Raw genomic sequence first — 23,965 nt, 5'->3', positions numbered from 1 at the left:
CTGAGGATTGCTTAGGACGGCAATAGTCTATTGTCGAGGTACGTCTGAAAGATGTTGCGTTTCCTGTCTTGTCCCCTCGCGATGGCAATGTCGTCGTCGAGGCACCCCTCTTGAGGCTTCTTCCACGCCACGCTTCGCGACAGCCGCCGGGGACACTCTTGGTGCCTCTCCATCGCAGCATGGCCATGCGATCAAATCTCTCGCCCCGTCGCTTCAGTGTGTCTAACCCTCAACGCTAGGCAAGATGCAGATTTTCGTCAAGACCCTCACGGGGAAGACGATCACCCTTGAGGTGGAGTCTTCCGATACCATCGACAACGTCAAGTCCAAGATCCAGGACAAGGAGGGCATCCCCCCCGACCAGCAGCGCCTCATCTTTGCCGGCAAGCAGCTTGAGGATGGCCGCACCCTGAGCGACTACAACATCCAGAAGGAGAGCACCCTGCATCTCGTGCTGCGCCTCCGTGGTGGCGGCAAGAAGCGCAAGAAGAAGGTTTACACGACTCCCAAGAAGATCAAGCACAAGCGCAAGAAGACCAAGCTGGCTGTGCTCAAGTACTACAAGGTGGACAAGGATGGCAACATTGAGCGGTTGCGACGAGAGTGCCCCAGCGACACTGTGAGTCACCATGGCCTCTTCTCCTGGCAACCCTATCGCTAACTTGTTCTTCTCTTGCAGTGCGGTGCCGGCGTCTTCATGGCCTCCATGCCCGACCGCCAGTACTGCGGCCGGTGCCACCTGACCTACGTCTTTGACAAGCAATAACTGCATGAAATGGAACTGGTGCTTGGGAACAGGTTGTAGTTACACGGCTAGATAACCACGGATTGCAACAAAATTGGCGTTGGTGTGGCACAGAGCACCGGTGGCTTCTGATGACGAACGCCTGACTGGAATCACTCTTGATGATACCGATGCTTGAAGATGGGGACTGTCTACGTGGAGCCAATGTTAAGGCTTGCTTTCGTGCTCCAGCAACACTGTGCCTTTAGTTCTAACATCTGTGGTTGACGAATGACAGCAGAAGCACACGCACTCATTGTCAGGCGGACGCGAGCCGTGACCCAACTTCAAAATGTTTAAGCAATGGACCGCGCCTGGATATAAAGGCTACTTTTGTCTCATCGGGTGGAGAATCGAGCAACCTCGGTCGGGGCAATGAAGAATATCTTGGGACTGACTTTACATGGTATTGAGCCTGAATGCAAGCTGGTTGCTTGTGGGACAGTTCCTCCCCCAAACCCCCCTTCCCTCCCCCGCCCAGAGGCACACTCTTGAAGCACAAAGAACAAGGCTCATTGCTCGCCATCACATATCACGTCTTCATGTAGCCGTGTCATAGCCTTGATCTCTGCCGCAATTGTGTCCCGGGCTCCAAAAATACACACATTCAATGTCAGAAAATGAAAGCCTAATGCCCTTGTAACGCCGCAGCCCGGTCCTGCCAACTCCACTCAAGCAAATGCCCTTCCTCTTCCACTCACTACCCGAGCAAGGTGGTAATTTTGCGACAGGTATTGTTCATCCAGCACCAGGCGACCGACCCCCCGCAGAGTCCTCAAAAATTCCCCAGTAGCTTCGGCGCCAGCTCACCATGAGCCTTCCATCCGCTTGGCCGCCTCTTCCCTCAAACGCCAATTCTCGGTTCCCTGCCACAGCATGGCGAGGTATTGGCTTTCTTGCCGTTTCTCAATGGCCTTGTCCTCCCCCTTGCGCGATGCAAGGGGTTTTGTTCGAAGGGAAAGCATCGCGACGCACTCTGACGCCCTATTCATCGTTGGCCGACTTCGACTTTCTCTTCTTCTTCTTTTTCTTCTCGGAATCGTCAGCGTCGTCAGCGATCGCCTCGTCGTCGTGCTTGCGCTTCTTGTCTTTTGATTTTTCCTTTTTTTCTTTCTTCTCCTTCTTCTCCTTCTTGGACTTCTTGGCAGAAGACGGCTCAGGGGCGTCTGCCATCTCATCATCACTATCTTGCCCAGCAGCATCCCTGATAGGAGCAAGGACTCCCTTCTGTAAATAAAAAAGTTAGTCGTCTTCGGACGTAGCATGATGTTGCATACATACAATAATGTCCGCGTTCTTCGCAGGCTTCTTGCCCGTGGCGTAAAACTCTAGGCGATCGTTGACCTGACCCTTGAATGCGTCGCCAAAGCGCGTTGAAGGCTCAGTTGAGAAGTTGTCAATGCGGCAGGCCATGCTGCACTTATTGGCCACATATCTCGAGATGCGGCCCTTGTCGCGAGGAGCAGCTCTGCCAATGAAGCTACTGTGGTAGATGATGCCGTACTTAGGGGTGTTGCTCTTGCTCTTGAGGGCGCGGAACAAGGCTTTCTCGGCACCCATGATCTGCAGGGTCGAGGCTGGGCTCTTGGCCAGACTATTGAGCGAGCCGGCCTGCGAGATCAGGCGGGCGCCGACAGTGGTGCCAATGAGGGCCTGCAGGTTGGGGGCGACGGAAGACATCTTCTGGTCGAGGTAGCTGGAAGTCATACGCCGGTTCTCAGCCTGCTTGACGACGTTGCGGGTGAGGCCCGTCATGATCTGGAGATCCTCGTCGGAGACGTCGGTGCCCATGGAGACCTTGGCCGCATCGATGATGGCCTGCGCCTTGTTGCCATCTTCGCCAACAATGGCGGCAATCTCATCGAGTCTGTCGTCGGACAATGTCTTCTTGTTGCCAATCACCAGGACGAGCTTGGCGTAGGTGAGGTTGTCGGAAACAATCTTGACGAGCTCGGGAAAGTGCCAGCCGTACCATTCCCTGACGCGCATGAGGAACTGGTTTAGGCTCTTGTCCTGGGTGTCAATGATGGCGCTGGCCTGGATGATGTGGTTGTCATTTCGAGTGGCACTGAACTTGACCTTGGCGCGCGAGTAGGCATGGGCCATGCCCAGGCACGCCTTCGCGATGTCGCCGGGCATGAGGTTCTCGATGAGCTTCTCGGCATGTAGGCGGATGCCGCGGATGATATCGGCCACGATTTCGGACGTGTCGGCCGTCTCGCACTCGAGCCCTGGGAACTCGGCCTTGATGGCGCCGGCGAGATTCTTTTCCGAGACGCCCAACACCACCTTGGTCTTCTTGCCGCTCGTCTTGGGGAGGTTGAGTTCGAGCACAGATCTGAGGAAATCGGTGCAGATGCCTTCGGAAACCTCATTGATGTTGTGGATGGCGTCGGCGTGACCGCTGCGTGTCCCCAGCTGGTCAGTTTACTCTGGATGGGAGGACTCGACAACATACTCAAAGGGGCTGAAGTTGACGAGCTTGACCATCTTGCCAAACTTGGAAAGATCGGTCGCGGCCTGCTGGACCTCCTTCAACTTGAGGCCCAGCGCATCGGCCTGATGCACCACCTTGAAGACGGCATAGCCGACCGGGGCCTCGAAGAGGGCGTAGTCGATGTGCGACATGATGTCCGCCAAAAGCCGTGATTGCAGCGAAGCACTGATTGAATTGACGCACAGGGCGTTCGAGGCTAGATGCTGCGTCGGGCTCAATGGGGCGCTCTCGCAGCGATTGTCGGTCACTTCAATAGCGCGAGGAATTTTCGGTGATGATTTTTTTCGCGGCGACGAAATTTTTCCAACGGGCTACAATTCGGGAGCTTCGTGCACGGACCAGCGGGGCTCAAAAGAGGGACAGCGCAAGGCCGGATAACCAGGGTCACGTGCCCTTCCCAAGCCACAAGCTCATGGGGTGATTGGTGGACTTGCAACTCGAGACGTGCAAGAACAAACAAAACCCTGGAAATAAACAATTGCAATCTGCACGACCCTGCGCATCCAACACTCGCTCAAGGACCACCATGAAAACTGACTTGCGGGTCCTCGTCAATCGTCTGTCATGCCTCGCTCCGCCTCTTGCTTCCGGCACGGCCGTTCACTGACCCGGGAAGCCGTTTCGGAGATTGTCATACTTGGTGTCCGGGTACTCGATGTGATTCTCCTGCCTCAACAGCATCTGCGAGCCTCCGAGACTCGCGACAGCCGTCCCGATCAGGCTCTCCGAACCGGCCTTGTCGGCGCTGCTCTCCCACCACATGGCGCCGCCGAGGCCCCTCTGCTTGACAAAGTCGGCCTTGGCCGTGGTCAACTGTGGCGTGTCGTAGCTCACGAATCGCCGCTGGCGTTGGTCATAGCAAAAGGCCGCGCCGATATTGCCGTCGTAGCATACATCGGCGCCCTCGAGTGGCAGCTTCTTGTAGTCGTACACACCGCGCTCCCACGTACCATCGCCGACTCCCTGGTAAGGTTTGCCGGGACCGTCCGTATTCTCAAATGCACGCCCGTACAGAGGCATCCCGAGGACAATCTTGGAGGGCACGACACCTTGGCTGACGTAATAGTCGACGGCTGCAGCACTCGAGAAGGGTGTACAGGGGGGATTGTCGCAGCTCGGGAACAGGTTTGCCTGGTGGCCGCTAAGGGAATCCCAAGAGCCCGCATAGTCGTAGGCCATCAGGTTCCAGAAGTCCAGCAACTTGTCCATGGCACTAATGTTCATCTTTTGGTAGTTTTGGGCTCCAGCCGGGCAGGCCACCGTCAACTCGAAGCGTCGGCAGTTTCCCAGCTTGTACGCATAAGCATCTAGCTCGCTGCGGACGGTAGCAAGAAGCTGCACCAGATGATCTGCTTCCGCTGGGTCCTGAGGGTATTCCCAGTCAATGTCTATGCCGTCGAAGCCAAGGTTCTTGAGCAGCTCGAGGCTGCTTTTGGCAAAGGTATCGCGGCCCTGCGAAGTGCTGGCGGGGTTCTTGAAATTGGAGCTGTAAGTCCATCCGCCAATGGAAAGGAGAACCTTGAGGTTGCGGTTGCGCTTCTTGAGGAGGTTGAGCTGCTTGAGACAACCGTAGAGGTTAGTGCCATTGTCGTTCCACGAGTCGCCTTCCCAGTGGATGTCTGTGTCGGCCCAAGTGTCGGTCAGATGCCTGCAAGAAAGAGCTTGATGAGCCCTGTCATCCATCGAGTCGGGTTTCTGCAAACTTACACCTCGCCGGTGTCGCTACGGACATTGGCGAACGCGTAGAGAATATGAGTCAGATTCTCCACGGGAAGGTCCTGGGGACGATGCTTCCGAGCATAGATGGCCCTTTAGGTGGCGTTGTCAGTCTTTGCAGTACTCGAAGTAATGGGCAATGCAGTGGACTCACCAGTTGACGAAGTAGGCCACGGATCGATAGCCGGTCTCAGATCCTCGGTCCATACTTGTGTCGGTGACCTTGGTGATGCGAAGAAGGATTGAAACGACCAAGACGAGGAGGCACGCAGGGCCGACAAAAGAAAAGTGGCTGGTGAGAGCGAATCGCGGCACTGCGGATGTGTGTTGGGAGGGCGTTCTAGCTCTCGTCGGCGGGCGAGTCGGGCTGGTGAAGCGGGAGAGGGAACGGGAGTCGAGGTTGTAGGAAGAGAGTCGAGGAGCAGGCCAGGCGGTGGGAGCTCTATCGGCCCTTCTTCATCCAGGTGCTTGAACGAGTGCTTGGATACTAGTAATTAATCAGTTGCTGGACCAAGCTTCAGCCACCGAAGCCTTGTCAAATGACAGGGGTGAAGACAAATTAACTCACTGCATGGACGAGTATGGCTTGGAAGTTGCTAAGATGCTGCTATGATAGAGGGAGGGAGATGGCAGGTCCAAGGTGTCCTGGGCAGCCGTTGCGTCGGCGGATGCTGGAGGAGTGCTCGCAGCAGATGGCGTGCCGCTTGAGTCCACTAGGATCAGGCCTGCAGCGGGGCCGTTCAGCGCCGCTCATCAAGACAGTGCACTCGCCAGCGCCTGCACTGTCTCGAAACGCCCGATGAGGTCATCGCGGTGGAGCGCCAACACGTGCTTTTTTTTGGGAAACCTTCACAGGAAGAAGGAACAAGCTGGCGGAGGAAACCCGGAAGCCTGGCTGGTCGGCAAGTACCAAGTGGTCAGGCAGCATTTAGGTATCCAATGAAGTGAAGTCTTCGGCGTAGGAACTCCGTCCGACAATAAATAATAACAGAACTCTTCATGTTTTGTTGATTACAGGGCCTGCTCCTTCCATCACTCCGGGCCTCCAGCCGGAGTTTGCCGATCGTCGCCGACCCAAACCCCATCATCTCTCCCGGGCTTAACCATGACAAAAGCAACCCGTTTCGCCACCCAAGGCGGGTTTCCAGCCCGAGTCTGGCCGCTCCGGACGTGGGGCTGGCTCCCTCGACCCGGTTTCTCGGCCCCGCGCTCCCGGGGAGCGCTAGACGCTACCGCGAGCTCTTGCATTCTCCCCAGCTCCGTCGCTCCACACAAATGGCAGGTGGAGAAGCTGCTCCGATCTGTTGGCGGCACCATACGCCCGCGCGGCTGGTGATTCTCGGTGCTGATTTCGCGCCTATTGTCACGCGAACCGACTTTCCCATCCAATTTCACATTCAAATCAGAACCGTGCTTTGCTGAGACAAAGAGACACTTCCCGCCCGGCCTTGGAAATGCATACGGCAGGGTCATGCAAACCTCCGAATCCAGGGTACTTGTCAAAGATTGGAATGCATTCGTTCGCCAACCTACAGAGAAGTAATTCCAGGAAACTTGCAGAAGCTTCAAAGGGGCAGTCATACGGCCGCCGCAGTCTCTCACAGCCTACGGCATCTCGTGACGTCACGGTTTACACACAACCCTCTGTATCAAGGGTTGTATCGCCCCGTGCCCGGCCAAGAAGACGACAAGACGCCAGACCACAGCATACCTGCTTGCCCAGATAGAGCCAGGCGAAACCGTGAGGCATAGACACTGCCGCCTCCCACTGCCCAGGAACTCCCACGATGACGAGGGTGATATTGACTTTGAGCTCGAAGACGTGAGGGAGAAACCATCTGATGATTCAGAGAGCGCCGTAACCACATTACGGAGCGAGCTTCACCGGGGATTGTATTGTTGTATTCCTATAAGCCGGGGCATGTATGTCACGAGCTTGTTCAATTGCCTCACTCAACATCATTGCCTAACAACCCCACGTTTAACGGCTTTACAAGTGATACATCTATGTTGTCGGGACTACTACGAAACCGTGAAGTCGCTATGCGCCCGGGGCGCGGAAAAATAGGGTCTACCGTCAGCCATTGTCTCAGCCAGGACTTAAGGGTCCGATGATGAAAACCAAGGGCTGCGAACTAGAGCCTTCGAAAAAGGAGGAAGACAATGAGTCAACTCGGTAGATAAACTCCACGAGATGGCTAGAGATGCACTGTGTTGACCTACGTGATGGTTTGCTGAATTGTTCATCAGAGATATAATCCCTTACACATTCGTGTGGATGGCAGATGAGCGTAGGCACCAACCCACCTACCTGTCTCGGTCGTCATTACTCTCTTTTTTCTTGCAGCTCTCTGAAAGCCAAAGAGCGGGGGAGGCAGGCAGGAATTCCAGGATCTAATTCTTTTGTGCTCATGCGCTTGTCTCATTCGGTGTCAATGTCCGGCGCACTTAGCTCCGCGATATTCTTCCCGAGTGTAGTTTGTCGCCCAGAGTATCAAAACTACCTACAGAAGAAAGTGATATCAGTAGAAGATCGTTGATAGGTCCAAGTGAAGAAATTAGATCAATCAACGAAATATACACAAGACTCGTTCTCTATACCGCTTGAGATTTTTTTCACTCTACGATACCTTTCTACTTGCATAATGGAATGACTGCCCGTGCTGCGTAAGGAAGAAAAAGATGATGCCGAGCAGTCTGCTCAGGAGCTGTCCCTTTGTTGGTATCCAACTGAGCTCTGGACCTGTGAAAACTTCGTCGTGGTGAATGAACCGGAACGGCAGGTCTTCCCTCATTTCGGCACGAGCATATGTCTATTAACCCAATGTTAGTGCCCAAAGTAGAGATCGCCGACTGGGAGGAGACAGGAGAAAAGCGGAGAAACACCTCGTTCCTGAACGCAATACTAAGAGCTCAGCAAAAGGTAGAATGAATTACCCCCAAGCTGACTTCCACGTGGCATGGTCGCCGACTGCTTAGCTGAAATGTACTTACGCTTTTGGCATCACTGCCGTGCCCTTGTAACCAAAAACTGTCTTTACTTTTCGGCAGTGCATCTCTCTACGGAGTGGCCTTATAAATGTATCATTCCTGAACCAGTGATATATAATCCATTGCATTGCGTCCGCCTCCTACTGATGTTCTAACTCGAGCCCGTCCTGCGTCTACTTTATAAACAGGATCAAGCTTCCGCTGCAATCTCAAAAAATGAGAGCTCAAATTCTGTCTCTATTCGTCGTTCTGTCCGCATTGTTGAACAGTGCATATGCATCTGAGCAGAAGAAACCGACCTTCAACCCTTTCGATAGGCGGTTTTTCGAGTTCAGGGCTGCGCGTCCAAGTGACTGTAGGATACCTTCTATTTAAGCTTAATCTTGCGAAAGTTTTACTAACTGATCCCTGAAGCTCGCGGCCCTTGCCCGGCCCTTAATGCGCTAGCCAATCACGGTTTCCTACCCCGTGATGGCAGAGACATTGGTCTTATTAAGATGCTACTGGGAACCTTCCTCGGCTTCGGTCTCGATCCAGTGGCTACAATTTTCATCTGGGGCCCAGCATTGGTGGCCTCGCATAATCCGCTTACCCTCCAGTTGGATCTAGAGGATCTCTCAAAGCACAATCTCTTGATTGAGCATGACTGTAGTTACTCAAGAGAGGACTACGTAATAGGCGACAACAACAATTTCAACCCCCGTGTTTGGGCCGTTGCTCGCGCCGAGTTAAGGAAACATACTATTCTCTCACCTATCAGTCTGGGTAGGGCCAAGTCAGCGCGAATTCGGGATGCGAGGAGGCGTAATCCACGCACAGTGTGGGGACCAAGGGCGGCGGGATTCAGCCTCATGGAAACTGGCACATTGCTCGGCATGGCCGCTGGTTTCCCAAAATATGAATGGGTTAGATGCATCTTCGAAGAGGAGAGACTTCCTACACACCTGGGATGGAGGGCAATTCCCCTGCTCGATAACGGCATCGCCATCTTGACTTTTGGAATAGCATCACTTCTCGCAGATCCCGACCTTCTCCAAAATGTGGGGAGCGTCGTCCTCGACACGCCTGCGGTGAGTTCGGAAAAAGCACCTCCACCGTTGAACGTCGAGTTGTGTTCTGACTTGTTTATAGGATATATTTGGAACAATCTGGCCACCACAAAGACGTCACATTATGCCAAAATTGCGAGGACTCATAACAGAACTCGGTTTCAATGCAACAGGCGTGGATGAGATGAGCAGGTTTGCAAATATAACCTTCGATTGAGTCTTTGCACTACCAGTGCAGGTAGATTCATGAGGGCAACTCGTTCTCATAGTGGTTGACGACGTGCTGATGGTGGATGGCCGGTACAATGATGAGCGCAGGCTTTGTGGCAAGGAGCTTTGGTCAAGATGGGCTCATCGTGCTGTTTATTCGCTGATGATGACCGGGGAGGAATACGGCTGACGCTGGATCTTAATGGCGCGGTTTCTCATTCACTGACCTGCGAACGCTAGATTTGAACCCATTAGCTGGCCCTTCGCAGTGTTATGTAGTTAAGGCATGAATGTGCTTCTCGTCAGTTTCAGCTCTTTTGCCAGTCATGCTGTGAGGCTCCCAATGTCATGGTATGGCCCCTGGCGGCGCCTCGCCCTCTTTGCTGTCTCGAACTGTTCCCTCAATGCGAGCGGTAAGAAAGTGTACAGCGAAGCTTACCGGAAGATAGATGTGCAGTCCAAAAATGTACGGAAAGGGGCGACCCCCTGAGCTTTTACACAGAGGAAGCCGAGAAGTTCAAGTTCAGAACGTGGTGCTAAGTGCCTAGGTCGCGATTTGCAGCCCTTGCAAATCGCCTACTCCATAGGCAGGTCCCATGTTCAGCGCTCATTAATCGAAAACCGTCAAATTTGGTCAAGAATAGAAGAAGCAATGCTGAAAAAAGCCATAATGTATTCTAATCCCTTATAACAAGCTCCTGGCCCACCGCTCCATCCATTCTGGCTGTATGCACTCCGTCCCGCGCAGAGAGTCACTCATCTTGACAGCGGCTTCTGTGCTCCAGACTGGCCTATCGACTACCCCGTTCTCAAGAGCTTGCTCGAAAAAGTCGAGAAGCTTCAGCGCTGGGTTGTGACTGTCGATATCCTCATCATGGTCTTCCAAGCGGGCGGCGCTGTTGCGCAATCGCTCAACCCACTCAGCAGGGGTGACAGGAGTAATCTTCGAACTGCTTGATGCTGAGCTGTGCCCCTCAAGCGCGTGGACGACACTAGGCAGGAGCTTCGTCCAGGTAGTGGTATGGGGATTTATTGCGTGATAAACTTCAAACTTGAACTGTGAGCTCCGACCGACGTTCATCGAGATATCTATCACGACATTGGCCAATATGTCTATCGGGATCCAATCGATATTGTGGTTAGCTCCAAGATGGTTCGGAATAGCCTCCAGGTATCTTGAGCTGAGTACCAAGCGCGGAAGCCAGTCGCGACTATTCCACAATCCTGGGGAATAGGCTGCACCCGACACCTGACCAACACGAACCACGCCTGCTTTGACACCAAGTCGCTGAGATGCTTCGAATAAGACATGTTCGGCGACAAACTTGCTCTCTCCATAGCACGATGCTGGGACCTCCAGGCTCTCAATGAGTGTTTCGGGTATGACCTGGGACTGCAGGTCCATGACAGCGCTGATAGACGACACAAAGACTAGTGGTGGCGAATGCTTCGCCGCTTTGCAAAACTGCACAATGTTGACAACACCATCAAGCGAAGGCCTGAACGCCGACAGAGGAATATTGAAGTCAACCGGCCAAGCATTATGAATGACCAGCGTTACCTCTCGCAGCAGCTCTCGAAAGGTTTCGTCCGGAAGACCCCAGGTTTTGTCCGCCGCAAAGTCAGCAGCCAGAAACTTGACACGCTCAGGGGGGAATTTTGTGGTTAAGGCCTTGTTTCGCCGCTTATTGCGAGCTATCTGGACTTCCAATGCATTCGTGGATCGATTCATGCAGAGAATCTTCGGTGACGAAGGGTGTTTCAAGAGCTGATCTAGGACGTAGGATCCAACATAGCCGGTCGTACCAGTGAGGAGAATTGTGCTATGCTGACGCGTGCTTGACAAGCTGCGAACGGGATCTTTCGTTGCTGTCGAAGCCAACTCTCCAATCTTATCCTTGTACTCTTGCAGAACTTGCTTTAGTATTTCTTGTCTTTTCTTCAAGTTCTTAGCGACGCTGTCCTCCTTGGCCGTGACAGCGTTGTCAATGAGTTCCTCGGCCAATGCGTGAACAGACGCATTTCTGTACACCACCGCAGGCTCGATTCCCGGATTCCGGATGGCGCCGCGAAGCTGTCGAACCATGCGAATGACTTGCAATGAGTCCATCCCGATGCTGAAAAAGTCTATCTCATCCGAGGGAGCATCGCGCTTCATGACGTTTTTGAAGACAAAGCGTATCACCTCCTGGAGCTGGTGAATGTCACTCGTGTCGATGACTAGGTCCGTAGGCAGACTGTTTGCTGCCTCAGCTTCTTTATAAACCTCGTCTATCTCTTGGTCGTACGAACGAAGGGTTTCTTGACGTTTGATGGTGCCTTTGGGAGTTCTTATCATCGGCCTCTCCGGTGAGACAATGCAGATAAGTGTGTCATCGATGCGCGCGTGAGCCGGGGCAAGCGAATTGGCCTCTTCTATTCTAGGCCAAATCATGCCAATTGCCTCTCTTTTCTTCTGCAGCAGCAATTTGTTCTTTTCGGTCGCGGTGAACTCTATCAAAAGGCCAGCTTCCATGCGGTTGGTGCCAAATACTAGGGCTCCCGCGACGTCTGGATGGCCAACCACGTGGGATTCGAAACTAATTGGATTTGTCTTTTCCCCATTCAGGAAGACAATAATGTCATCAACCCTTCCGGTGTGCCGCCAAAAGCCGGGGATCGTGGGATGAGCAGTAAACAGGTCGCTTGTTCGAAATTCCTCAGTCGAGTGAAGCTGCGTGAACAGCGGCTGATATGGCTCGCATGGAAGATCACGTCTGATTGTAAGCTCACACAGGCCAGGGGAATACTCTTGATAGACAGGGCCAGTCTGTGGGTGAATGTGAACGTATGACCAAAGCTCCATCTGACCGTTGTGGTCCTCCGGGATCAGCTGTGCAAATCCTCCACATTCACTGGAACCAATCAAGTTGCAAATATTGAGCTTCCGTGAAACCTCGTTGCCCATGGCCAGGGAGGGATTGCCGCCAAGAAACGCAATTCTCGAGAGTTTTTCTGAGATGACCTGCAGCAAGTCCGGATTCCGCCCAAGGCTTTCCACAGTAGATGGTGACACAGCAGCCCAAGCTGCCGTAGTATGCTGGAGCACGCCATGCAGCGTATCGCTTGTTGGAGGAGCACTAGGTGAAGGGAGGATGACGGTGCTTCGATCAAAATGCGAGACGACAGATGTGAAGAAAAAACCAGCCATCTGCGAATGTGAGCGTTCTACACCTGAGTGAATGACACCGACTCGGGAATTTGCCCTCACTTACGTGGAACAGAGGCAGCAAGCAAACAAAACGGCTGCCAGCCACCAGCTGGCTTACAGATATGAACCCCGGGGGGGTAGGGAGTTGAAAAGCATTGACGTTGCGGGTAACAAACTCATGGGTATAGACGATTGGCTTGGGGTTACCTGAGAGAATGCTATGAGCCGCACCTTCCAGATCGAAGTGTTGGATGAAACTGACCAGTAGAGCCGGACGTATGCAATACCACAAAGGGATCATTCCGCGCTTCAGCAAAGGTTTTGCTGTATGGAAAGGGCTCGGAAAATTTCTCCAGCAGCTGTTCCAAACTTGGAAGGCACACAACTTTCATAGAATGGTGGGATAGAAGGGACTCAACCGCGGTTGGCATGGGATCGGTGGTGAGCAATGTCGAGCAATTGAGAGCAGAAAACAAGTTGACATGCGCGAATATACTATTTTTTGGTGACGAGAACAAGACCTAGCCAATGAGTACGTTGGTTGGCAGTAGATGAGACATGCAAAACCGCGGAGTTTATGGCACTCACCTTGAAACCCGCTTTGATACAAGCATACAGAATTATCGCGTACCGCGCATCGTTCGGGCCAATGTATGCCAGGGTTTGGAACTCTGTGCCAGGGCTGATGTTTCGGTGAAGATGCCAGGCCAAGCCATTTGTGGCGTTTGCCAACGCGCGATATGTGATGGCGTTGAAACCAGCTGCATAGTCGCTCGCCGACGCCGGATATTCAAGCCATGTAGCATCGGGATTCGTCTGTGCCACACCATCGATGATGTCGACGAGGAGTTTGTCGTTCCGCGGTTGGGAATTAGCGGGATATGCGCACATGTTGGCGAGGTCCCGGTAGCGTTCCCAAATTAAGGCGAGGCAATATGTTCGCCAAATTCCGTCAAAACGCTTCTAGCTGAACAAGATGTAGCAAGGCCTGGTGCTTGTGGACGCTTCGATAGATATAAATGTTCAGAGCATCAGTGAATCCAAGCAGTGGAGTGGTGTCAGTCGCGACACTGGCCAAAATCATGAATCTACGCGCCGATGAGACTGCTAATCCGTGCTTGGTGGCCGTGTGCAGGTTCGAAGAAGGGAGAGATGACGAGAGCGAAGGGATGGGCTGCGAGCTGTACGAACCATGACAGTATAAATAGTCTGGCTACATGTAAGCGACGTGGCTTGTTACCCGAGGGTGTTGGCGGAGCAATTGTTACTTCCGCCACTCGAGAGTAGACCGACTTTGACGTGCAGTGTACTGTAGGTAGTAACATGAAACGCCGGTCTATGTACGGCATTGCTGGATCAGTCTACATCGCATACCATTTCTAGACTAGATGGCTGAGGAGATATTGACATGGTGTAATGCATATCAAAACGACTAATGTCTGTGTTGAAGACGAGCAATTAACATGTCACGATTTCTCACGGGTATGCGAGGGAATATTTCATGGGATATACATGTATGGAATAGCGCCAGTCATGCTTGGTTTCAGCTGATAGCCCCCAGTCATATAGAGCTCCGGATGAAGACGGTGGTGTGTGTGTTACAGCTCGGGTGGCACGGCTTATCTTGCCGTCCTGTACGAAGTATACGCAGCTTCGGACAAAAGCGGGCGTCCTTGGTGCCTCGTACCGTAAGACGGTGAGACCGTCGCATTGCAGTAATGGTTGTGGCTTATTGTATTCGTAGTTTGACCTAACAAATCATCTGCCACAAAAAGCCGTCCTCTGTGTAGACATTGCATATTCCGGGGAAGTCTGTTTCATCCCCGAAGCTATTTGATTCTATTACTGAATTGCTACCTGCGACGACTTCACGTTGAAGTATTGTTGCTTTTGCTGCTACTCATCTCGCAATCACGGAGCAGGCGGTGACCCCATACACGGGTCATGCTAATAACGGCCACACGAAGAGCCTTGCCGGGATGCCGGTGAGTCTTCTTGGTGAAGTCGCAAGGAGCATTGAAGCTCCAAGTCAAAATTCCCGGAGTAACCGTCGGAACTGGACTGGCTGCTCTCATACTTGCTACCTGCTTGGCACGCTGGGGAGACAGCATCAAGCACATTGACAACAAACCAGAGCCAATTTCGGCTGGTCAAGCAGTATCTGCAATTACTGCGCAACATGGGGCTCAAATCTGCAATCATGTCGCAAAGGCCGGCTCGAATTCGCTAGGGAGCTTTCTGCAACTTCTGAGCGCGGCATTGTCCGAACCAACACGTTGCCCATTTGTCTCAACGTTATCGGTGCTCGTTATTCACGCCGTGTTTGCACCAGGGACTCACCTTTCGCTGCCGATCTCGAGAAGGGAGGTGTGCGGGCTCGACGGCCTTGAACTATCGAATCTTTCTCCACAAGCAGTGAGGATCAAACTCTAAAGCCACATGTATCTAGTGATTGTCGTATTATAGCATTTTGATGGCCGCCGCGGGAATGAGTCCGAGCCAAAACATTTTCACAGTAGCGAGGGATTCAGGTTCTTCATTAAAAGGTAACTTATTATCAACTTTCGTCATAGAGATTCACGCCTTTGTCATCCAGATCGACGGTGTACTTCATAGTCATAACCAGATGTCGGGATACCAGGGTATGCCTGCCCCGACTACATCTAGTCAACACTGATATTGATCTGCGTGATATAGATAACGTGTAATTACTTCGTGCTGTCCGCAGCGACAGCGGCTCAATTTTGGCGACCGAGAAAGATATAGAAGTACCCGCGAACAAAGTGCTGCAGCCCTGCTCAGAGTGGGAGCATGTCGATTGTCTCTCGATGTATCCTATCCAGCAGCGAGTTGCCGATTGTTAAAGCCGAGCTCAGCGAGTATTCCTCGGGGGCGATGCATGCCACACGCATGGCGTATGTGCTGGCGAATCATCCAATCTGACAAATCGGTTGACACGCTGTATGCAGCCAAAAGCGGGACAAGGGATTGCAGTCCGTGAATCTTGCATGGAAAAAACGCGCCGTCCAGGGTGGCTTTGCAGAAAGAGGGGGCATGGCTCCCGGTTACCTTTCATGGCAGTCGACGTCACAAGAGTTGCAAATGCCGGCTTGGTTCAGCTGGACCAAGCTGTGCCCCTCAGTGGTTCCCTTCCACCTGTTTATTTTTGGGGGCCCCCCGCCCGACACAGATATCTTTGCGCTCCGTGATTTATCGGATAATCCAAGTCGTAGGGAGTCTTTCCAGAGACCAAATATGCGACCCGACATCATATCCACGCTGACGACGGACAGCTTCCAACATGCTAGACGCCTCCTATCCAGCACACAAGAAGCTTGAGTTCGGTCAAAACAATGGGGACGTAGTTGTCTCGCCCAGGGGGCTACATCGGGTCGATAGAGCGGCTGTCGGAGGACAGCGGAACGACGGACGTTTTGAACAAGTAATCCTCTCCGTCGTCTCCACAAGCATGGAGCTGCTAAATCTGCAGGTGCTTTATTACATAGGGGTCTAGATTTCAGGCGATGAAGTGAATATTTCAAGAGAATGAGCGTGACAGATGTAGAGAGCTGCTGCGACTAAAGTTTATGCATACTAATTGATCCCCGCCTCTTAGTTCCCAAGCACTCGCCTTTGGTTATGCCAATGAAATGTCGCAGAGTAATCGTAGAGGCGAGCCACTACATCAGAGCGTCCCTAACGGCAGGTAGTATCTCGGATGTTTTAAGATGTAGTGTTACATGCACTGTATATCAAGAGAGGACAAGCAAAGCATTCCATGGCCATTCTCTTAAAGCCACTTGAGAGAAGCCCCAAATATTTCAGGTGATTCTGCATTTAAGTCGCCCCGTTTCCGATTCTTCGGCTTGCCAAGCATCATTCGCAGATATCAACTACATATATTACATGTAACTAAACAAAGGCGCAACGCTTTGCGATACGTACGCGTAAGATGGAGCTCGGCAGCCTCGGGTCAGCACACGTAGCGAGCCCGCAGCTACGTCGTATTGCCCCGCTTACTCCTCTCGATGGGATCCCAGCTTCCTGTATAGTTGGTTGGACAGCGAGGATGATGCCGTTGCGCTTATGTGGCACCGACGCACTTCGTACTGTGTGTAATACGCCTTTGTATTCGTCGAGTACGGAGGGGCTCCCCGTGTCTCCATGTGCTCGACTCAAATTACGGCTTGGGCAATGATATCGAAGCTATACAAACATATTACGGAATGATCCCAACGTAGTCGCGCTGCTGCGTTTTCTGTAATATTTACTAAAATAGTTTCAGGTCCTACCATCTGTTTCTCTCTGGGTGGAAAAGGTGCAAGGAGCGGCTGAAGCCTACTTCAGGTGACATAGACCTCCGGGACGCCCAATATGAAGTAGAAGCACATCAATAAGTAACATGGCATAAGCCATGTCGTAAAACGTGACGACGGTAAAATACCCTTCTTCATCCCTTCATCCTCTCATCCCTCTCCTCACCCATCCCTCTCGCCCCCTCCCGGCTGGCACATCGTTTCGATTATCGCCATTTTCACTCTTCATTGACTCGTGCCATAGCCATGTCGCTCCCTGACTCGTACCGAGCCTGCGTCCTCGAGAAGCCAGGAGACGGCTGGGCCCTCCGCAGTGTCCCTCTTGAGCATCCAAGCCAAGGAGAAATATTGGTCAAGGTCATATGCTGCGGTTTCTGTCTCACAGACTCCAGCACTCAGAAGGGGTCCCTGGGTCCAATGTTCGTCAAATCCGCACGGGCTTCTTGCAAGGGCTGGTTTCATGCTGTGACCTTGATGGTGCACGTCAAGAGATCTTTGAGGCAACGTGGCTAAGCCTCCGCTCAACTAGGGTCAAATGGCCCACCGTTCCCGGCCACGAATTCATCGGCGACGTTGTCGAGGTCGGCCCCGGAGTGACAAAGTGGTCCGTCGGCGACCGAGTAGGCGGCACATGGCACGGTGGCCACGACGGAATTTGCAGACAATGCAACCAGGGCTTCTTCCAAGGCTGCAAAAACCAGCTCATCAATGGCGTATCGAGGGCGGGCGGCTGTAAGTGTCTTTGGCACCCCACCCCCCGCCAGCGTGTCACAGCATGCCAGGTGAACTGACACCACAGTTGAGTCGCCGAATACTGCAATCTTCGGAGCGAGGCTGCCGTCAAGTTGCCAAAAGATGTCGACCCTATTGAGGCCGCATCCCTTCTCTGCGCCGGCCTGACCGTCTTCAACTCGATACGCCACCAAAATATCACGCCTGGAGAGACAGTTGTCATCCAGGGCATAGGGGGACTGGGTCATCTTGGGATTCAGTATGCTCGTAAGATGGGTTTCCGGGTAATCGCCGTCTCCACCAGCGACTCGAAAAAGGAGTTTGCCATGGAGCTTGGGGCACACCACTATATCAACTCGAGCAAGAGTGACGTAACAGAGGAGATCAATAATCTCGGCGGAGCCAAGTTGGTCGTGCTAACGGCTCCGAACCCCGAACTGATGGGGCAGTATACGGCCTGCCTGACATGGCTGGGCAAACTCTTGGTCTTGGCGCGTAAGTGTCAACCTAAGCAACAACGCTTAGTTCTTTTCGCACGACCAAAAGCTCACTTTATTATAGCCGTCGGAGACATCACCATTAACTCGGCTCACCTTGTACACTCTTCGACGTCGGTGCAAGGCTGGCATGCAGGTCACGCCCAGGATTGCGAGGACACAATCGAATTCGCTCGCCTTCACAACATTCGCTGCCTGGTGGAAACTTTCCCGCTGGACAAAATCCAGGAAGCCGCCGAGCATTTAAACCAATCGAAAGCCCGCTTTCGGGTTGTGCTAACCATGGAGTAAACACTGAAGTACTCCACAAGTTGATCTATAACTCCATACTACTGACTCGGAATATCAAATCATATCCTTCAAAATTACTTGATAAAATGCTCTCAACTCATCGTCGATCTCAGTAGCACCCTTGATTGTAACTCCACGCGTGTATACACGAACATGCTGCTAACCGGCCTTTGCACTCTATGACACCCTTTTTAAGAGTTTAAATGCATTTAACCCTGGTTTCAAAAGCCTCAAACAGAATATGAATACACTGCCGCAAGTCGATGGCACTGCTATACTAAGTACGTAGTTCTAGGTCTCTTCTGATCCCCAACTCTTTACTAGTGCGTGAATCACTGCATCAGTCGATATTGCCTCGTATCCCATGTACAATCGCCTCATCGCGCTTCTGGGGCATCCCATCTTGCCCCAGACCAAGTGATTGAACGGCAGCTGCTTCAAAAGATATATTCTATCTTCCGAAAGGGTCAGGCTCCATTGTCGCTCAAGACCCAAGTCCCATTGTTGCTGCAGCGGTCCGACTGGCCAGGGCTACCATACACACTTCAGACACCTTCACTTATGAGTGGATAGCTGAGGGTAATATTGGCAGTGTGACACAAGCCGACGCGGTGTTGTCGGAAATAGATGATAGTTGACGGGATTGTACCATACCGGCCCCTGTCTTCGGAGTTGGCAGCCTGACACGTGTCTCTGCGTCAGTGGTGGACAGGTTACTCTTGAAGAGAGATTATTTGAGGCAGAGTTTCCACTATAAGATATGTCTGTCTGATCCGACCGCTCACGGCGAAACACATCTTTCATCAAGGCTTTGCTGAATTTGAAAACGTCCAAGTGACTTTCGCAACCAAACAAGAAATTGCTAGCCATGGACCTTGGGCTGGGAGCTTCAGAGTTGGCATCTACCGCCGCCATTTCGATTTTCGTCATCATCTTCACCGTCCGTTGCTGCGGTTCACGCCAAAGCAGGGGTCAAGGTTGACCGATTTCTAGAAGTTCATCGTGTCTCTGATATACAACATCTATCTACACCCCCTGAGAAATATCCTTCGGCGGCTACTAGGCTCCCAATAATTCACGCTATTCTTTTCGGCAGACGGATAACTTGGCTCCACCAACTGCACCAAAAGTACGGACCAGTTGTGCGAGTAGTTCCGAACGAGCTGTGCTACACCGACCCGAGAGCGTGGAGAGATATTTACGGAGCTGGAGAGACACGTTCCCATGGAATGCCGAGGGTGGCGTCGTTTTTCAGGATCTTTGAAGACAAAAACGCCGTCGCGTCACTTGTCACGGCTAACGGTGAAGAGTATGCTAGGATACGCGGCGCCTACTCTCATTATTTAAGGCGATTTCTTGCTACTAATAAGTCGCTATTAATAAGTCACGCGGACCTATTCGTAGAAAGGTTAAATATAGTCGCAGATAAGCTAGTAGATATAACTACTATAATATCGCTTACGATATTCGATTTAATAGTATAATTATATTTTAGAAGACTACCTCGGCTCTCTAAAGATAGCACTTAGGTAATTATAGTAGCTCGAAAACTAGAAAGCCTAGATAAAAGGATCTATTATCCTCGTAGGCCTATCGGAGCTTTATCTTACCGCGCTAGTATTTAAGTTAATGCCCTTAGCTTTTTTTAGATAAATAAAGATATTCCTACCTTAAATTAAAAAGCTAAAAGATTAGCTAGCGGGTATAGAATAAAAGAAAAAAGCTAGATATTATTAGATTAGGTCTACGGTCTAATAATCGCTATCGACTTTCCGAATATAATCTTAAGGCTAACGCCCCTTTTATATTAAGTATAGGTATCGAAACTATAGCTTTATATCTTAATAGCCTTATCGTATTCTTACTTTTAAGGTAAGAGTATTTACTTTATTTTATTAAGGAGATCTATAAGGTATTTTAATTAACTTTATCTATCGACCTTAGGTTAGCCGCTTAATTAATATACCTTAATGCCTATATTAAGGAATCGCTATAAGTATACTCGTTAGTAAGTGGTTTTTTTCTATATATAGTACCCTCTCTTAGTATAACTATTATAGAAAGCTAGGTACCTAGTAGTACTTATATTTTAATATCGCTATTCTCCTTTATATACTTTCTAGCTTATATTTATACCGCTAATTTATTTACCTTTAAATAATAGTTAGTTAATTTAAATTTATTATTTTTAAGCGATTAAAAGGCTACCTTTTTACCCTTTATTATTAGCGGCTAAAGTTATATAAGTATAAGGGAACACGTATCACGGTACGATCAGTTAGGTAGTAGAGATAGCTAGAGGTACTGCGCTATATATATTATATTCTCCTCGTCGTAAGACTAAAGCTTACGAGAAGAGGGATTTCTCCTCTTTAGTCGGAGTAGCGAGTAGTCTATAATATACGAGCGGGGTAGGCACGATTCCCTACTAATACCCTACTAATATATTAGTACTACGTACCCGAGTGCTTTATTAGCCCGTACCTCCTAGTAGCGCTCTTATAATTATCTCCCCTCCTATATAGACGCCTCGGCTATATCTTTAATATATATTGCTTTCGCTACGCTACGTATATTCGGTTAGGAAGAGAGGTAGTTTCGGTTATATATCGCGCGCATACGCCCGTATAAGTATACGTTAGTCTACGCTCTATAACTGTGGGAATTGTAGTAATCCATTGTACCCATCTAGATAGGTCACGTGCGCTCTCACGTGTGCAGTTGAGGATAGCGGAGGACACATAGCTAGCTCCGTGCCCTTTGCCCCCTCTTCCCCCTTTCTAGAACAGACATCAACGATTACACATACCATTGCGATTTGCACGCAGGCCTGTGTAGAGACCTACCGACACTGATCAGTGGTCGACTTGGTCGATCACAGACAGCTAGGAAGAAGAGACAAATCGCTAACCTTCAAGATCGGCTGCAAGGCATCGGTTGAGGAAGGTTATTTGTGCTAAGTGGCTATCTCAGGCTGCCAGGCATCTGGGAGAACCTACCAAGCTATTAATCGGCTGCAAGGCATCGATTAGTAGTGCGACCACATCGCCTAGCGACTTCTATTATCGGCTGCAAGGCATCGATCAACAGTTGTTACTAGACCCGACAAAGACGTATTTCGACAGCCAGATACGACTCCATCGTCTCATTCACTTGATCAACGATGACCCCGACCGACCGAGCTACGACTCCGAACGAGAGCGCTCAGCTCGAACAATTGAGCGAACGGATGCAAGGACTAGCTATCCAGACATCCGTATTCGATAAAGTTGATGTTACCCTTTGGGGACAAGACATCAAACCTGACGAGGAAGATGAGATCGCAGTTACGACGTACGCCGCTAGGTTCATGTCCAATGCCCAATTCGAACGCCTAGAAGGAGACGACATCCTTGACCACTTCCAACAACACTTCGAAGGCTGGAACCAAGACATATGGAACCGGGTACATATGGACTACAAGAGAGCCCTTAGATTACTTCTAAGGAGACGTGGCATCTATACAGGACGGAAAAATGGCCCTTTTGCACCCCAATTCATCATGTTGCAAACTGTGGAGGACCGACCTGCATGGCCAGAACGAGAGTACATGGAGATGGATTTTGACATTGGGACGACCGCTTATAAGTTACGAGCAACAGGATCAAATGCCCTAACTTCTCCCGAGAACCCCAATCGCCACCGGTAGCAACACCCGTTACAGTCTTAACGAACAACAGCCCATTAAGACCTTAACGAAGCCACCTGCCCAGGAACCCATCACTGAGGCACTACCGATAACAACATCACCTCCCACGACTTCCGCTCTGACCCAAGATGCACCTAACTTGAACTCTCGTACAGCCCATCCGACAACCCACCACTTCAAGCACCCCGAACTCGTCCAATCCGCCCAAAACCCCCCACCTAAACCTCCGTCCGAGCATATGCATCTCGACGCATATACAAAACTTCCCCCGGATGATACCCCGAATGCCACTGTTGACGCAGATACCCAATATATGTTCATGAAGCTCTGGGATAAGGACCAGAACTACACAGGAGAGCCGTACGACCTCCTCGATGAGAAACTCCGAATCTTCATGAGTATCTGCTACAACATCCAAGTGAAACCGTCACAATTTCACGCCCTTTTCCCCCGAATCCTCGCTGGAAGAGCACAAACGTTCTACATTGACAAGATCGAATGGACTACCACGTTTAGGAAGGCATACGACAGCATCAAACAACACTTTGACACGGAAGTTAACCATGTCCATTACTATACAGATTGGACCACAACCACTTTCAACTCGATTCGTGCCCAAGATGCTTCCAAATCCCTCCACGAAGTCCTTCAACTACTCTTCGATAAGCTACAACTCTGTCAGAGAGCCCTTGGCCCTGACTACGCAGGAAACATTCCACTGCGTACTACGCTTATCATCGCATGCCGTGGTGTACCCGAACTTGAACACGCCCTCTTCAAACCTGCAGCAAAGATCGAGACCTCTTTGCAGATCTACGATCTTCCGTTGAGACCCACCTTGCCCGACAGACAAACCCTCAGTATTTGCAAAGCCCTGACGGATCATTTGGACCAACGAATCCGAACAATCAGTACTACCTCGATCGCCGATACCATAACAACCGCGTACGAGGAAGATACGGATACTCAGGACAACGACCCAATCGCGGATATGGACAAGGCTACAACCGTGGAAGCTACAGGCCCTCAAGCCATAGCAACTACACCCCTAGCCACACCAATCGCAATTGGACCAAAAAGTGCTTTGTTTGTGGACAAGAAGGTTGCTGGTCAACCAAACACTCTGCAGAAGAACGACAAGAGGCCAAGGACCAATATGTCGCACATTGTCAATTCACAGGCATACAACCTCCAAACTTCATAGCCTATCTTATAGACTACGAAGGTCATGAGCTTGATGAACTCACTACCGACGACATATGGGAAGAACCTGACAATGGCACCAACAATCACCCTAGACAATGGAGAAGTCTACCGGACGGATCAAACCATTGTTCCCGCCTAGCAATTCGTCATTGAAGATCAATATTCAGTGGACAATTTCCCAGGCATCATGATTGACACAGGTGCAGCAAAAGTCTCTACAGCCGGTCACTCTCAGTACATTGCTCTACAACGAGAAGACCCTCTGTAGCCCTAGACAGCTCAACCTCCGGCCAGGCTACCATCACATTTGGACACGGCGAAGCCACTCACTCGATTGGTTCCATCGCCCTCAAAACACCAGTCGGAAGGATCACGTTCCACATCCTTCAGACCCCTACCCAGGAAGAAGAAGAACCCCCAGACCGGCATGAAACCCCCGCACCCCACAAGAGAGGACGCCCGCCCGGATCAAAGAACAAGCCCCAGCCCGCAGCACACGGAGCCTCGAGGACCGGCCGGCACACAAGAGCAAATAACAATATGTGCCTGTAGTCCCTAGAGGAGCCATATGCCCACAAAGAAGAAAAGCTCGAGGAAGCACAATTTCGAGCCAAGCCAAAGACCTCGATGACCACAAGTACAACGGTTGACTCCAACGCATTTGATTAGCACCAGCGCTACGTTCAAGCATCAGCGCTACGTTCAAGGTATACACAATCAAACAGTTCCTGTCACCGACAAGTCTTCCAAATCTTCTTCGACTGTTCACCTCTTTGACCCCAATACACTCTTTTCCCC

At 51.2% G+C, this 23,965-nt stretch overlaps 6 protein-coding genes across 6 annotated transcripts; 3 read left to right on the top strand and 3 right to left on the bottom strand.

The window, feature by feature from the left end:
* Nucleotides 1-244: 244 nt before the first annotated feature.
* HRG_10581 (ubiquitin family domain-containing protein) lies at nucleotides 245-766 on the top strand (the record flags this gene model as incomplete). The annotated part of the gene is made up of 2 exons (XM_044869052.1): nucleotides 245-619; nucleotides 680-766. The coding sequence occupies 2 exons, from the start codon at nucleotides 245-247 to the stop codon at nucleotides 764-766; spliced, it is 462 nt and encodes a 153-aa protein (XP_044715794.1).
* A 1,002-nt stretch (nucleotides 767-1,768) lies between these two features.
* On the bottom strand, nucleotides 1,769-3,412 carry HRG_10580 (snoRNA binding domain, fibrillarin domain-containing protein; the record flags this gene model as incomplete). The annotated part of the gene is made up of 3 exons (XM_044869051.1): nucleotides 1,769-2,011; nucleotides 2,066-3,188; nucleotides 3,243-3,412. 3 exons carry the CDS (start codon nucleotides 3,410-3,412, stop codon nucleotides 1,769-1,771), a joined length of 1,536 nt encoding a protein of 511 aa, XP_044715793.1.
* A 469-nt stretch (nucleotides 3,413-3,881) lies between these two features.
* HRG_10579 (glycosyl hydrolases family 18 domain-containing protein) lies at nucleotides 3,882-5,204 on the bottom strand (the record flags this gene model as incomplete). The annotated part of the gene is made up of 4 exons (XM_044869050.1): nucleotides 3,882-4,733; nucleotides 4,800-4,929; nucleotides 4,989-5,090; nucleotides 5,152-5,204. 4 exons carry the CDS (start codon nucleotides 5,202-5,204, stop codon nucleotides 3,882-3,884), a joined length of 1,137 nt encoding a protein of 378 aa, XP_044715792.1.
* Nucleotides 5,205-8,204: 3,000 nt separating this feature from the next.
* Nucleotides 8,205-9,254, top strand: HRG_10578 (peroxidase, family 2 domain-containing protein; the record flags this gene model as incomplete). Its single annotated transcript, XM_044869049.1, has 3 exons — nucleotides 8,205-8,343; nucleotides 8,403-9,058; nucleotides 9,120-9,254. 3 exons carry the CDS (start codon nucleotides 8,205-8,207, stop codon nucleotides 9,252-9,254), a joined length of 930 nt encoding a protein of 309 aa, XP_044715791.1.
* A 678-nt stretch (nucleotides 9,255-9,932) lies between these two features.
* HRG_10577 (male sterility protein) lies at nucleotides 9,933-13,328 on the bottom strand (the record flags this gene model as incomplete). The annotated part of the gene is made up of 5 exons (XM_044869048.1): nucleotides 9,933-10,250; nucleotides 10,323-12,437; nucleotides 12,502-12,644; nucleotides 12,700-12,958; nucleotides 13,026-13,328. 5 exons carry the CDS (start codon nucleotides 13,326-13,328, stop codon nucleotides 9,933-9,935), a joined length of 3,138 nt encoding a protein of 1,045 aa, XP_044715790.1.
* Nucleotides 13,329-16,999: 3,671 nt separating this feature from the next.
* On the top strand, nucleotides 17,000-18,273 carry HRG_10576 (zinc-binding dehydrogenase domain-containing protein; the record flags this gene model as incomplete). Its single annotated transcript, XM_044869047.1, has 5 exons — nucleotides 17,000-17,172; nucleotides 17,283-17,354; nucleotides 17,415-17,485; nucleotides 17,558-17,980; nucleotides 18,047-18,273. 5 exons carry the CDS (start codon nucleotides 17,000-17,002, stop codon nucleotides 18,271-18,273), a joined length of 966 nt encoding a protein of 321 aa, XP_044715789.1.
* Nucleotides 18,274-23,965: the final 5,692 nt, after the last annotated feature.

Source organism: Hirsutella rhossiliensis, assembly GCF_020360975.1.
Source record: "Hirsutella rhossiliensis strain HR02 chromosome Unknown scaffold00016, whole genome shotgun sequence".
NCBI classification, from domain to species: domain Eukaryota; kingdom Fungi; phylum Ascomycota; class Sordariomycetes; order Hypocreales; family Ophiocordycipitaceae; genus Hirsutella; species Hirsutella rhossiliensis.
This window is presented reverse-complemented; position numbering and strand designations above follow the sequence as displayed.